General features: G+C 50.7%; 1 protein-coding gene and 1 long non-coding RNA gene across 12 annotated transcripts in view; one reads left to right on the top strand and one right to left on the bottom strand.

Annotated features, from left to right (window-relative positions):
* GAS7 (growth arrest specific 7) overlaps positions 1–13,901 on the top strand; it is a 289,491-nt gene that overhangs the window by 235,570 nt on the left and 40,020 nt on the right. For all 11 annotated transcript variants that reach the window (XM_028836013.2, XM_028836014.2, XM_028836015.2 and 8 more), the window contains one exon: positions 5,128–5,181. In XM_028836013.2, the coding sequence (XP_028691846.1) occupies positions 5,128–5,181 (54 nt within the window). The remainder of the gene's footprint in view (positions 1–5,127; positions 5,182–13,901) is intronic.
* Positions 6,549–8,019, bottom strand: LOC144335328 (uncharacterized). The gene is made up of 2 exons (XR_013406103.1): positions 7,896–8,019; positions 6,549–6,769 (listed from the first exon to the last, which is right to left on the bottom strand). It is a non-coding gene; the product is annotated as an uncharacterized LOC144335328 (long non-coding RNA).

Raw genomic sequence — 13,901 nt, 5'->3', positions numbered from 1 at the left:
GGATCCAGATTATTGGCAGGGGGAGGAAATGGGCTGAGAAGACATTTGGAGTGGGGGGCTTGCCGAATCACTAGTGAATGACCCACTCCAGTTTACCAAGCACTTCCTGTGTAGTATCACCCCCTGCCAGGCCTCAGGGTGATGCAGAGATGCCCAGGTGGGGTGTCGTGACCCCTGGGCAGGCCTTTACAAAATAAATGGAGGAGAAGAGTTTTCTGGAATCATAGGCAAAGGAAATTTAAAACAAATACTCTTATTATAGGCATTTGCAAGCCTTTACAAAAGTAGAGGGAATATATAATAAAGTACCACAAATCTATTAATTAAGCCCAACGATTACCTGCCTTTGGCCAATCTCGTTTTATTTGTGCTCCCATCCCCTCCCCCAATCCCCTTGCCCTCCACCCCCTAGATTATTTTAAGGCACATTTCTGCCTTACTGTTTCAAATGCAAATATTTGAGAATGTATCTTCCAGGAAGAAGACATAATGATAATACTATTATCATATTTAAGAAAACATTAGTTCAATAATATCACCTAATATATACACTCCAGATTCCTCAACTGTCTCAAAAAATGCTTTTTTTTTTTTTTTTTTTTTTTTTAAAGAAAAAAGGGGGTGGGTCTTGTTCTGTCCCTCAGGCTGCAGTACAGTGACACCATTATAACTCGTGAATCCTAGAACTCCTGGGCTCAAGCAATCCTCCCACCTCAACCTCTCAAAGCACTAGGATTACAGGCGTGTGCCACCTTACAGCCATGCATCACCACACCTGGTCCCCAAATCCCTTTTTTAGCTGCTTTTCTCCCCAGTCCAGGATCCATTCAAGTTCACACACAGATACATTGGTTGCTGTGTCTCTTCAGTTTCTCTCTCTCTCCCCGCCTAAATCTGCTTTATTGAGCTATAATTCACCTACCCATACAATTCACCCATTTACAAGGTACAATTCAGTGTTTTTTACTGTATTTACAAAGTTGTACAGCCATTATCAGATCAATTTTAGAACATTTCATCACCCCAAACAGAATCCTCTGAAGACTTAGGCAGCCCCTAATCTTTCTGTCTCTATGGAATTGCCTCTTCTGGACATTTCCTATAATGGTATCATACTGTCTGTGGTCTTTTGTGTCTGGCCTCTGTCACCTGGAACTCCAAGGTGCATTCACGTCGTGGCATGGATCAGCACTCCATTCTTTTTTATGGCTGAAGAATATTCTGTCATATGGATAGAATGTTTCATCCAAGTCGTTGCCTCAGTCTGTCGCCTCTACACTCGATCCCTTACACCTTTTTTTCTTTTGTTTTTCATCACCTTGACAATTTATGTTTGAGGAGTCCAGGTCAGGTGTCTTGTAGAAGAACCTGCATTCTTGATCTGACTGTTCTCTTATGTTTAGGTTCAGGTTCTGCAGTCTGGGCAAGAATGCTGGACAGGGCATGTGGGGTTCTTAAGGCATTTGGAGGCACAGCCACCCAGGTTAGCACCCTGCTCATGAGGCTCAGTTTGCACTCTCAGTTAAGGTGCTGGCTGCCAGATTTCTCCTTCGCAGGGGTACATTTTTCCCTTTCTAATTTGTCAGTCATCTGTGAGGTGCCAGTTAAGACCCTGTGAATATCCTGTGCCCTGACAATCGTTCCATCCGCTGCTTTCAGTGTCCATGAGGATTGCGGTCTGAATCCTCTTTGACACTGGGGTTTGCAAATGGTGGTCATCAATTTCTTGTACTTTTTTTTTATTGGCGTTCTTCTGAAATAAATGTTCTCTCCCCTCCCCCTTGGAGTGAGTTAGTGAGTTGCAGTCATTCATTCATATTTGTGCTCAAATCGTCCCACATTTGGCCTGTGGGAGTCCTTTTAAGTTGTTTAGTTCTTTTGTTATCTCTCCATTATTCTTTGAATACTTTCTTACATCTTTGTACACTAAGATATTCCAAATACCTTGCCTTTGGAATTAGTACCAAGGAGCTTCCGATAATATTTGGAAACCAATTTCTAGCCAGTAGGTGTTGTCACTGTGATGAGATGTCATTCCTTCTGGGCCCTTTCAGTGGAGCATTATGAGAGTGTGTATGTCACGTGTGTGTGTGTGTGTGTGTATACATATATATATAATGCATGTGATACGTATATGAAGTTGGAGCAGTAGGCACAGGTTATCAGCAGCACAGGCAGAGCCTAAGATTGCCTGTGACCTACCTTGGCCCACAGTGGTTGAAGTAAAACACTGCTAATAGAGCAGAGACCAGGGAAGGTGCTGTCACCTACACGTGGAACACCCACCCTCGATGCCATTACTTGTATTCCTATCCTAGCCAAGTTATAGGGACGAGGTGCGACCTCTTCATCGAACCTTACTCTACAGAGACTTATACACAGTGGTCCCAAAATATATGTTTGTGGTTGATGGAAATCTTTTTTGCCCTCCTGCAAAGACACATGGGAAACAAGATATTGTCTCAGGTCTCAAAGTGGAGAGATGGCGGAAGATAGAGGAAAGAGTTATGCAGGCTTGGATTCTAATTTCCACTCCTCTATTTAGTAGCCTTGTGACCCTGGACAGTTTTACTTCTGCAAACCCCAATTTCATGATCTGTAAAATGGAGTTGATGCCATTTAACTCACTGGGGTTGTAAGGATGAAATGAGATTAAATATGTCAGATGGCTAACCTGGAGCCTGCCGTAATAAGCAAGCACTCAGTAGGCAGTAGCTCTTGCATTGCTTCTCCCCTCTTAGCCCCCTTACCACCAACATCGTCAGCATCCGTAGGTAGACTCGAAGGCTGTTGCCAGGGCTGCTAGAATGCTGGCTGCCCTCCCTGGAAGGCTGCAGTGGGAACGTGGTGGTGATGGTGGTAATGTGTCCATGACAGGAAGACAGACTCCTGTAGACTGCAGAATCCATCCTAAAGGCTGCCCTTTCCCCTTCCTGGCATGTATTTGATTGACTAGTGTCTGTGTGTGAATGAATCTATGGAGAGAGAGACTCCGATCCCTGTCTCTTCTCCTTGGTGACTGGTACCTCCTGCCCTGTAGACTCTGTCTGCCTTTCTCCCTGTGCAGTTCTATCAAGTTGCCAAAATTGGCAGAGCTGATCACTTGGGAAGGTATAGGGTGGGCCAGCTGGATGAGATGATGCACTAAAAATGTCTGTGGAAGCTGTAGTTGGCCATAAAGTTGACGTTGGCTGGGAGCCTGATGGGGTCGCTAGAGGAGTTGCCGTAAGTAGAGAAACACAGTGAAACCACAGTGTAGATCAGATCCATGTGTCTCCAAGTGAGGTCCACAGATTCTACAAATCAGAGATGCTGGCGCCACCTGGGACCTGCTGGATCAGGCCCAGCAGCTGAGAGTGCAGCTGGGACTCCATTTTGGACACTTTCCTCAGTTAATTCTGGCGCACCTCAAAGCTTGAGGACCAGTGATAACCATCCATTTTACAGATGGAGAAATTGAGGCTCAAAGAAGTCAGATTTTCTGGCCGGGGTCTCAAGGCTAGTAATCGTTTTCTTGTCTGTGTGAAATTAATGCTCTCTAAGGTTCATTTTTGCTAGACACCCTAAGGATATCAGTTATCCTGAGATGACTTTAATTGGCAACCCAAGTAAGACTGTATGGAGTAAGGGGATGAGACCTTAGCAGGGGCATAGTCAAGCTCCCTGGTTTACCTAATTTGCTGATGGGTTTCTGAGGCAAAGGCTGGCCCTCACCTGCAGATGGTCATTCGGCCAGGTGTCTAGGGTCGTGCTGGCCCGAGGGGTGGGGTGCCCCCCACCCCGAGCCAGTGGTTCCCTCTTGTTGAAGCCCCTCCATACTTTTTCTGGCCTTTATCTATAAAGTGGCAACCACTTCCTTATCTTCTACTAAGGAAGAGTAAGGCCAGGCCGGCTGCAGTGGCTCATGCCTGTAATTCCAGCACTTTGGGAGGCCGAGGCAGGTGGATTGCCTGAGGTCAAGAGTTCGAGGCCAGCTAGGCCAACATGTTGAAACCCTGTGTCTACTAAAAATACAAAAAATAGCCGGGTGTGCTGGCGGGCACCTGTAATCCCAGCTACTCAGGAGGCTGAGGCAGGATAATTACTTGAACCTGCGAGGCATGGGTTGCTGCGAGCCACAATGATGCCACTGCACTCCAGCCTGAGTGACGGAGTGAGACTCCATCTTAAAAAAAAAAAAAAGAGTAAGGTCGTGCACAAGTCCTGGGACACATGTATGATGACCGCCTGCGGTGCCTTAGGGGTAAGGCTGCTTCCCAGGTCGCTGTGTGGCTCAGGATGGGAGACATCCCTGGTCCTGCTTGGGGATCTCTGGTATTGAACCCCTAACGTAATTGCTAATAGAACAACAGAGACCCAGTATCAAATACTCTTCAGAGTCATAGTCTGTTAGGACACATGTGGCATTTTCCACTGGCAGTCCTTAATTTTCTCTGCCAGACCAATCCCAGGACTTTGGCAGGCTGCTGAGGACCTCAAGGCTCAGAGGTACTTGGGACTCTGGTTTTCTTGCTGGCAGTGGAAGACGTCAAAAGGCAATCTAAAGACTGAATGGAAGCTGGAAGTCGGCTTGGCTGAGAAATCCCTCCTGGCTCACGGGGTTGGGGAACCGGGGAGTCGGGGAGGTGACCGAGCAGCGCCTCAGTGCACATTGTGTGTGTTTAGGTTTGATGTTTTGGACCCGGGGGTTTCAGAATAAAATGTCGTGTGCTGAGTCCTCAGTGCCAGGAGGTGGTGGCCTTAACTCTCTTCTCCCCAGTGGATTCCGGGGCTTCAGGCGGCAAGCGGCACGCAGAACGTTCACCAGCAGAGGGCAGAGGAGGGGTTAACTCCCCAAATCACAGACTGAGAGAAGAGGAGGGGGGACCTGGTTTGGAGCAGTTCTCTCAGAGCCTGTGCAGGAGGCTTCCTTAATTTGCCTTTCGCCTGAGAGCTGGGTGTGGGAACAGCGTGGGGTCAGGGAGACCCCTGCCTGCCCTGGCCCAGAATATGGTGACTTAGGAGTTGACAGCAGACTGAGCATCCCTTAACTTCCCCAGCGCCTCCACCCTCAGGGAACCTGAATGGGGGGGAAAAATGTCCAATATGGAGAACAGCTTTGATGATATTTCTTGCCTCTCTCCCCAGAACCTGGGATCCTCATCACCAAGCAAAAAGCAGAGCAAGGAAAACACCATCACGGTAAGTGGCTCCAGAAGGGGACTCTCAGGGTGGCTGCGAGCTGGGGCATTTGGCTGGGCTGTTGCCATGGCGATGTGGACCGCCAAGCAGAAGTGATGCCCAACCTGGAGACAGGGAAGTTCCAAAGCTCGGATTTTGCTGAAGTTCCCCATCCACGTCCCCCTCCCACCTCCCCTTCTCCTGTCAGTTTCACATTTCACTTCTCTCCTGGTGAACAAGTGGAAGGAGGGTGGCTGGGATGATGCAGAAGCCATTTTTTTCAGGGCAGGAGGGGAAGGTACGCGTGCGAGAGTGGGTTGAAGGGGGTGGACTGCGCTCAGCGCAAGTAAAGTGACGTGTAAATTACAGCCGCGGCAGGGTTGCTTTTGTGCGGGGTAACTTCTGGAAGATGTCAAAGTTAAAAGCAAGAGAAAGCGCCCTTAGAGTTCCTAGGAGTTCCTGACGGGAGCAGGCAGCTTCTGCCTAGGTGGCCAGCCTGCCTTCCAGGGCGCTTCGAGATGCCCACCCCCATGTGGATATGAGGGGGAGCCCCCCCGCCCGCCCATCCCCATGCAGAGGTGAGGGGGAGCCCCACACCCCACCTCTGCTCCTCAGCCCTGTGCTTGGGGCAGGTGGGGCTGGACATCATTGCCCCCCTGAGAGGCACAGACCTGAGAAGTGTGGTCCCAGGTTTGCTATTTTGGCACAAATGCAGGAGAGCAGGGAACGGGGGGTTGCTCTCTTAGACTCCAACTCACACAGCTCTGAGCCATTCCGACCACCCCCGTAGAGACAAAACCATGAGTGGGTGTATTTCCCTGCTTCATCCAGGCTGCACATCCTGCTTTGGGAGAAGAAGTTTAGGTAAACAATTAACGATGGCAATTGCTGCAACTTTTGTGTGCATTTATGATGCGCAAGTAGGGATCCAAGCAGCTCATTTAATTGTCCATTAGCTATAGGAAGTGTGAGTTGTAGAATCAATATAGTGTAACGACGATGAACATGGACTCTGAGGCCAGAGTGTCAGTTATATTAATGACTGGGCAGCAGCCTGGGGCAAGTTTCTTGACTCCTTCCCGTCTCAGTCAATAACCATCAAGTGGGGAAATGGGGGGGGGTGGCGGGTGGTCTGTGCCTTAGGGATGGTGTAGAGACTAAATGGGTCCATCCATGGAAAGCACTTAGAACAGAGCCTGCATATAGTAAGTGCTCTGTACACAGTATATCACCCTGTTGACAGATGGGGAGACTGAGGCACAGAGCTGCACCTTGCTCACGGTCACCCAGCTGGGAAGTATCAGGATTTGAAATCTATGCCCTTACCACAGTGCCCCTTCTGGAGCTGGCTTGGGTTCCTTGTGTCATGAGCTCCTTTGGAATGCCCTGTGCTGGTGGACATTGTCTCCAAGGGCGGGGCAGAACGACTCAGCCTGCTTGGACCGTGGGTAGCAGCAGCCTTTGCGTTAGTGGTGGAGTTGATGGAGCTGGTGGGGAGGGGGTGTGGGCAGGCTCGGGTGCAGAGTTCCAGAGGGTACAGTGGCCCATCTTCAAATTGTCACAAAATGCCCCAGAATGCTGGGACACAGCAGGAACTCTCCACCGTCTTCTGAAATACATAAAAAGGAGGGGGAGGAGAAAGTGGGGGGTGGGAGTGGGAGACGTATTTGAATTCTAAAAGGAAAACAAAAATGCAAAGTGAAAAGCAGAGTGTTACGTCATGGAGGGTTGTCTTAAAGGCGTTTAGTGATGGTGCCCGGGCCACGGGGTGGGGCACCTGCTGGACTTCGTCTTGCAGCCAGAGCTTCAGGTGTGGTCAGAGCGGGCAGCACACCTCGCCCACGCCTGCCTTCCCTGTTCCTTCCTGCTGAGCCATGTCATTGCTTCTCATGAGGGAGTCTGCCAAGTGTACTCTGAAACCTCCAAGACCTTTGTTTAAAATGCAGATGACACCCTGGCTATACAAGTTGTTTTCTCTGGGGCCAGACAGGAAAATCTGCATTTGAACCAGTGCCCCAGAGGTTTTAAGTAAACACTCTTGCCTTGGAGAATTTTTTTGCCTAGGAAACTGAGCAAAGGAGGGACCACAGGTTACAAAACAAGTGGGGAGCAGAGCTCAGGGCTTGAACCCAGGTCTCCTGGCTGCCGGCCCAGGACACTCCCCAGTGTACCACCTGGCCTTGGCCTTGGCCCACAGGTGCCTTTTCCCTTCCACACGCACTGCTCTCCCATGCTCAGCCTCTTTCTCTGGGTTCTCATCTTCCAGAGTTCATGGTTTCCCAAGAAGGAGACACTCAGCGGGGAGGGGATGGTTCAGGTCTCAGGAGGCTGGGACGTGAACTTCCCTGTCCGTGGTATGTAGGGATGAGGTGAGCCGCTTCCCGTGCTGTCTGATCCCACAGAGCAGAAGTTTCCAGGCCTGGGCAGCAAAGGGTGGTGGGTCCAGAGCAAGAATGGAGCTGGATTCTGACGCTCCTTCTTCCCCACCCATAGCCTCGAGCTAGTTTTCGGGGAATAGACACGTGGGCTTCCTGACAGCAGCAGTCAGGGTCTGGCAGCCTTGCTGGGTCTTGTTTCCACTGTCCCTAGTGTGGGGCTGGCAGGTGGAGTGTGCTGTTTGATTAGGAGTGACGGGTGCTCGCGGCAGCTCACAGCCCTTGGCAGGAGCATGAACGCGTCTGAATCTAGAGGGTTTCAGAAAAGAGGGCAACAGAGCCACCCGGCCACACTCTCACCTGGGAAGAGGAGTGTGGGGACTCCTGTGGTCCTCAGCTTCAGGGCTTCCCAGCGTAGCCACAGAACCCGGGGTGGGAGCTAGGGGCTGGAGGTGAACCCCTGGGGTCATCTCTTCTCCTCTTCTCTGTTCCACAGAGCTCCGGAGCTGGCTTTTTCCTCTCCCATACCGTCCCCGATCCGCTTTCCTCTGGGAGAAAATTCAGAGACAGTTGGACTTGAGCCCTGTGTTGTCAAACCATTTTCCCTTCTCTGCGGCAGGCAAGGTGGTCAAACAGGCCGTGCAAGGAGCCTGTGTGTGGCCTCTGCTCCCCACAGGCTCCTGCTGGGCCAGGACTCGGGGGAGGGGCGTGCCTTGGGGCCTCCCTATGTCGGACGCCTTGGGTGGGTCACACGTGTGTTCAGCGGCTCTCACACCCCGGCCAGGTGGTTTTCTAGCTGGCATGTCCCATTGCGTACCCCTCAGAGAGCTTCTGGGAGGCAGCCCTTGTGCTTCTGGCTGCTCCTGTGCAGAGAAGCCCTGAAGGAACGCCAGCTGCACAGTGGACCCCAGCCGCAGGGGACGGACGAGGGTGTCCCTCCATTTACCTGAGGGTTGGAAGCAACAGAGTTGGTGCAAGAGCAAAGATGCAGCTTTGCTGAGGACACTGGTCTCCGGGAAAGTGAGGGTGGGACCGCCTGCCGGAACTCGCCCTGCGCAGTACACATGGGGAAGCGTGCTCCCCCCCTGGCTCCCTCTTGAGCGTCCTTCCTTTTTGAGCCCCTGTCTTGGGTGGGGAGCGGGCACATTTACACTTCAGTGTGTTGGAAAGGTGGTGTGACAGAGGCTGAGAGCCTAGACTGAAGCCGGCTTGCCTGGGTTCAGACCCTGGTCCACCATTGCATGCACAAACTGTGTGATCCTGCATAGGTGACTTAGCCTCTCTGTGCCTCAGTTTCCTTATCTGTACAATGGGGAGAATAATAGCACCTGCCTTGCAGGGCTGTTGTGAGGATTAAATGAGCTAATACACGTAAAACGCTGAGAACTGTGGCTGGCACATTATTTGCTTTTGTTGAACAAACAGAAAGTGGATCTTTAGGATGGCAGTGAGGCTCCTGCTATGCCTGGGAGGTCTTTTCAGAGGTGTAGCTGGACCCTGGTGTTAACCATCTGGAAAATGTCACCCAGGGGAGGACAGGAATCCATATGTGGAAAGTCTTCTCCCACCTTCTCTTCCCTCCCTGGGCTTTGGAGCACCGTAGGATGGAGCTATGTGGCCCTCCCAGCCCTTCTGATCCAGGAACATAGGAACCCTGATTTGGAGGTCTAGAGGTCACAGAAAGGACACAGCAAGGTTAAAAGTGGTGGCCCAGGAATTAGGAAGCTGGTTCTAGACCCTGCTCTGCCACTTACAGTGAACTAGAGAGGTAAACATTCTGTGTCTCAGTTTCCTCATCTGTGCATAAGTTTGCACTAGACCGTTGCAAATAAACACTGAGGCTCCGGTAGCTTCTGGGACATGCGCACACACACAGCTCTCACCATGCCCCTCTGCTGCCACTGCCTCCCTCTCTCTGAAGGGACTGTTCTCCCATCTTCCATCCCCACGGATGGAAACATGCTTCCTCTCCACCCAGGTCAGTGAACTCAGGGTTTCTCAACCTCAGCACCATTGACATTTTGGGTTGGATAGCTCTTTGTTGTTGGGGGACTGTCCCATGCATTGTAGATGTTTATCAGCTTCCCTGGCCCCTCCCATCAGAGGCCAATAGCATCCATCCCCGACCCCAGCCAGCTGTGACAACCAGTAATGTCTCCACATTGTTACATGTTTCTGGGGTGGGGGTAAAATTGCCCCTGGATGGGCATCACTGAATTGACTTCATGGTGTTGTCAAGGCTACTTGTAGAGTATCCCAGGCTGCTTCTAATCCCCGCTTGACTACACTGCTCCTGGCTGCTATCATGACCCTCCGTCCCCCATCACTGCAGACTTCCCCATCACTGCATGACCCTCCGTCCCCCATCACTGCAGTCGCGTTCTACCTCCAGCCTGTCCTCTGTGCTGTAGTGGGGGTGCTTACCCCAGGCAGCAGCCTGATGAATCGTTACTCTCCTGCAGGGTGCTTCTGTGGTCCCCGCTGTCCTGCTTTCAGGATAGACCTCGGCACCCCTACAAGACCACCTCTCACCCCAGTCTTATCTATTCCCTGACTCTGAGCTCCGCCAAACTGAGCAACACGGTCCCCACCTGTGGGGCATATCCTCTCATCCTGGGTCCTTTCCCTTCCTGCAGTATCCTTCTCACCTTCCCACCCCTCTGTCTGCTGGGGCCTACTATTGTTACCTAAATCTAAGATTCCTGCCCTGGACCCCCAGTCCTTCCAGTAACCTCAGCACCTCAGGCTTACTCCACTGGCAGGTTTATCCCGAAGAATTACAGTGACTTGTTGATGGAACTGTTGAGAGCGGAGATAGTGCCTTACATCCCTAGCCTCCGGCCACTGCACCAAGGAACATCTCCTGAGCAGCCACTGTGTACCCAACAGTGTACCAGCAAGGAGGGAAACAGCAGGGAAAAGATGGTTCCCATCCCCTCATAGAGCGGGCTGTCTGGCAAGGAGGAGAAACGTGAAATAAACCATCACGAGACATATCATTACAAATACATTGCATGCAGATTGCTGGGAAGATCTAACGTAGCGCGTGGCACTGAGCAGCCTTTCGACGGATGTTTGAATGCAAAGTGGATGAGCAAATAGCCCATCACATAGCTTCGTGGTCGAAGCTTGAACTCTGCAGTCAGCTGGGTCTAGATTCGGATACCTTGCTTCTGTGATCCTCGGTTTCCCCATATACGATGAGGCTGTTCTTCCTCCCCTGTGGAGTTGGTAGGAAGATAAAATGAGAATACATGCAAAGCCCGAGAGAGGGTGTCTGAGTCAGGGCTGGCCCCTGCAGGAGTGAGGATTTGGAGAAATCCCAGTGGGCTTCCTGGGAGGGAGAAATCCCAAAATGAGAGAGGACGGAGACAGTGGCAGGCACCTCCGGGCTCTACCTGAGGACTGGTGTCCTGAAGGAGTGGCAGAAGCAGCAGGGTGATGGGTCCTTAACGAATTCCCACATTCTACTGCTTTTACTCTTCTGCCCCAACCTGTTTTCTGTTCCTGCATTAGTTTGCTAAGGATTATGGCCTCCGGCTCCATCCACGTCCCTACAAAGGACTTGATCTTATTCTTTGTTACGGCTGCATAGTATTGCATGTTGTTCATGTACCACATTTCCTTTATCCAGTCTATCGTTGATGGGCATTTAAGATGATTCCATGTTTTTGCTATTGTGAATAGTGCTGCAATGAACATATGCGTACATGTGTCTTTATGTAGAAAGATTTCTATTCCTTTGGGTATATACCCAGTAATGGGATTGCTGGGTCACATGGTAGTTCTGTTTTTAGTTCTTTGAGGAATCACCACTTTGCTTTCCACATGGTTGAACTCATTTACACTCCCTCCAACCGTGTATAAGTGTTCCCTTTTCTCTGCAGTCTCGCCAGCACCTGTTATTTTTTGACTTTTTAATGATAGCCGTTCTGATTGGCATGCCATGGTATCTCATTGTGGTTTCGATTTGCCTTTCTTTAATGATTAGCGGTGATGAGCATTTTTGCATATGCTTGTTGGCTGCATATATGTCTTCTTTTGAAAAGTGTCTGGGCCGAGCGCAGTGACTCACGCCTGTAATCCCAACACTTTGGGAGGCCAAGGTGGGTGGATCATCTGAAGGTCAGGAGTTCAAGACCAGCCTGACCAACATGGTGAAACCCCATCTCTACTAAAAATACAAAAATTAGCCAGGCATGGTGGTGGGCACCTGTAATCCCAGCTACTCGGGAGGCTGAGGCAGGAGAATGGCTTGAACCCGGGAGGCGGAGTTTGCAGTGAGCTGAGATCGTGCCGTTGTACTCCAGCCTGGGCGACAAAAGCAAAACTTCGTCTCAAAAAAAAAAAAAAGAATAAAAAAGTGTCTGTGTATGTCCTTTGCCCACTTACCATGTAGGATCTTGAGAGCAGGGCTCTGTGGTTTGTTTATCTCTGTGGCTTGTCTTCCATTCTGGTGGACACAAGGTCTCCCCCAGGGGCCGTCCCATCCCCGCTGAATTGATCACGAATGCTCGTTCTCAAAGTGTGGTCCCCAGACCTTCAGCATCACTCGAGAACTCAGACCCCATTCGGAGCTCCTGAATCAGACACTAGGAGGTGGGACCCAGCATCCTATGTCCTCTAGGTGACTCTGAGGCATGTTCATCCTCGACTCTGGGACAAGAAGGGGACTGAGTGGTGCTTAGGCGGGTCTCAGCCCTCCTCAGGACTTCCATGGCCTTTTAGATGATTGGCTTGGAGCCAGCCAGGATGCATCATTGAAGAGGCTGTCCTTGGTACCGTCTCCCACTCTGGCTAGCAGGGTCTGTCTGCACAGGCCTCCTGGGGTGGGCAGTGGCATCTTCACTCCGAGGGTAAGTCAACTCAGGAAGATTCTGGGAAACAAGACTGGCCAAGACCCATTTCCCCTCCTGCCTGCCCCGTGTTTGGCCAAGCCTCTTCCTGACATGGGAAAGTCCTTTCTTTGTAGGAAAATGTTTCCCCAACAAGAAGGCAAGGCCAAGAGCAGTTTGGGTGAGGGAAGGCAAGGGAAAGGGGAGAGATACCTGCAGGGCAGGCCACTCCAGAAGGCATTTAGACCCGCCTCTGAGTACCCAGAAGTCTGCTTGTTCCATCATTCTTTTTTTTTTTTTTTTTTTTGAGAGGGAGTCTCGCTCTGTAGCCCAGGCTGGAGTGCAGTGGCCGGATCTCAGCTCACTGCAAGCTCCGCCTTCCGGGTTCACGTCATTCTCCTGCCTCAGCCTCCCGAGTAGCTGGGACTACAGGTGCCCGCCACCTCGCCCGGCTAGTTTTTTGTATTTCTTAGTAGAGACGGGGTTTCACTGTGTTAGCCAGGATGGTCTCGATCTCCTGACCTCGTGATCCACCCGTCTTGGCCTCCCAAAGTGCTGGGATTACAGGCTTGAGCCACCGCGCCCGGCCTGTTCCATCATTCTTAATGCTCAATTTACTTTAATGTCATAGTTAATTTATCATTAAATTTGATTGAAATTTTCATGGACTGCATTATTAAGCAAAATAAAGGCGGACCGTGATGACCGTAATTTGTTGAAATGAGAATAACTGGAACACAAAATAAGGAATCTGTGTGCTTTTGAAATCCGTCCCTTGTTTTCATGATTGCCTGCTTGGCAGTGGGTTATGGAGGCCCAGAAAGGAGACTTGCCTCTGGACACACCTTGGGGACTCAGCCCGAAACCACGGCTTGGGGAGACAGTTTTCTGATGCTGGCCTCAAGAACTGGCCCTTCCTTCTCTCACTCAGGCTGCTGACACCTGGGAGAAAACTCTCCAGCCCCAGCCGATCTTCATCTAGCCTTTGTTTTTTTTAATTCATCACAGTGCTCATTTTTTAGAGTTTAAGAAGCTGTGCCTTTTTTTTTTTTTTTTTTTTTGAGACAGAGTCTCGCCCTGTCGCCCAGGCTGGAGTGCAATGGCGCGATCTCAGCTCACTGCAACCTCCACCTCCCAGGTTCAAATGATCCTCCTGACTCTGCCTCTTGAGTAACTGGGATTACATGCGCCCACCACCACGCCCGGCTAATTTTTTTATTTTTAGTAGAGACAGGGTTTCACTGTGTTGTCCAGGCTGGTCTCGAACTTCTGACCTTGTGATCTGCCCACCTGGGCCTCCCAAAGTGCTGGGATTACAGGCGTGAGCCACCATGCCCTGCCACAAGGTACCTTTTAAAAAACGATCTTGATTTTCCCCACTCATCATTAAATTCAGATTAAATATTTTTGATAGGATTTTTTTTAACCCAGGCTTTAAAGTGTAGTGATATAATCATAGCTTACTGCAGCCTCAACCTCCCAGGCTCAAGAGATCCTCCTGCTTCAGCCTCCCAAGTAGCTGGGACTACAG

Source organism: Macaca mulatta, chromosome 16, assembly GCF_049350105.2.
Source record: "Macaca mulatta isolate MMU2019108-1 chromosome 16, T2T-MMU8v2.0, whole genome shotgun sequence".
Taxonomy (NCBI): domain Eukaryota; kingdom Metazoa; phylum Chordata; class Mammalia; order Primates; family Cercopithecidae; genus Macaca; species Macaca mulatta.
The sequence above is the reverse complement of the archived record's forward strand: the minus strand, read 5'-3'. Positions and strand labels throughout refer to the sequence as shown.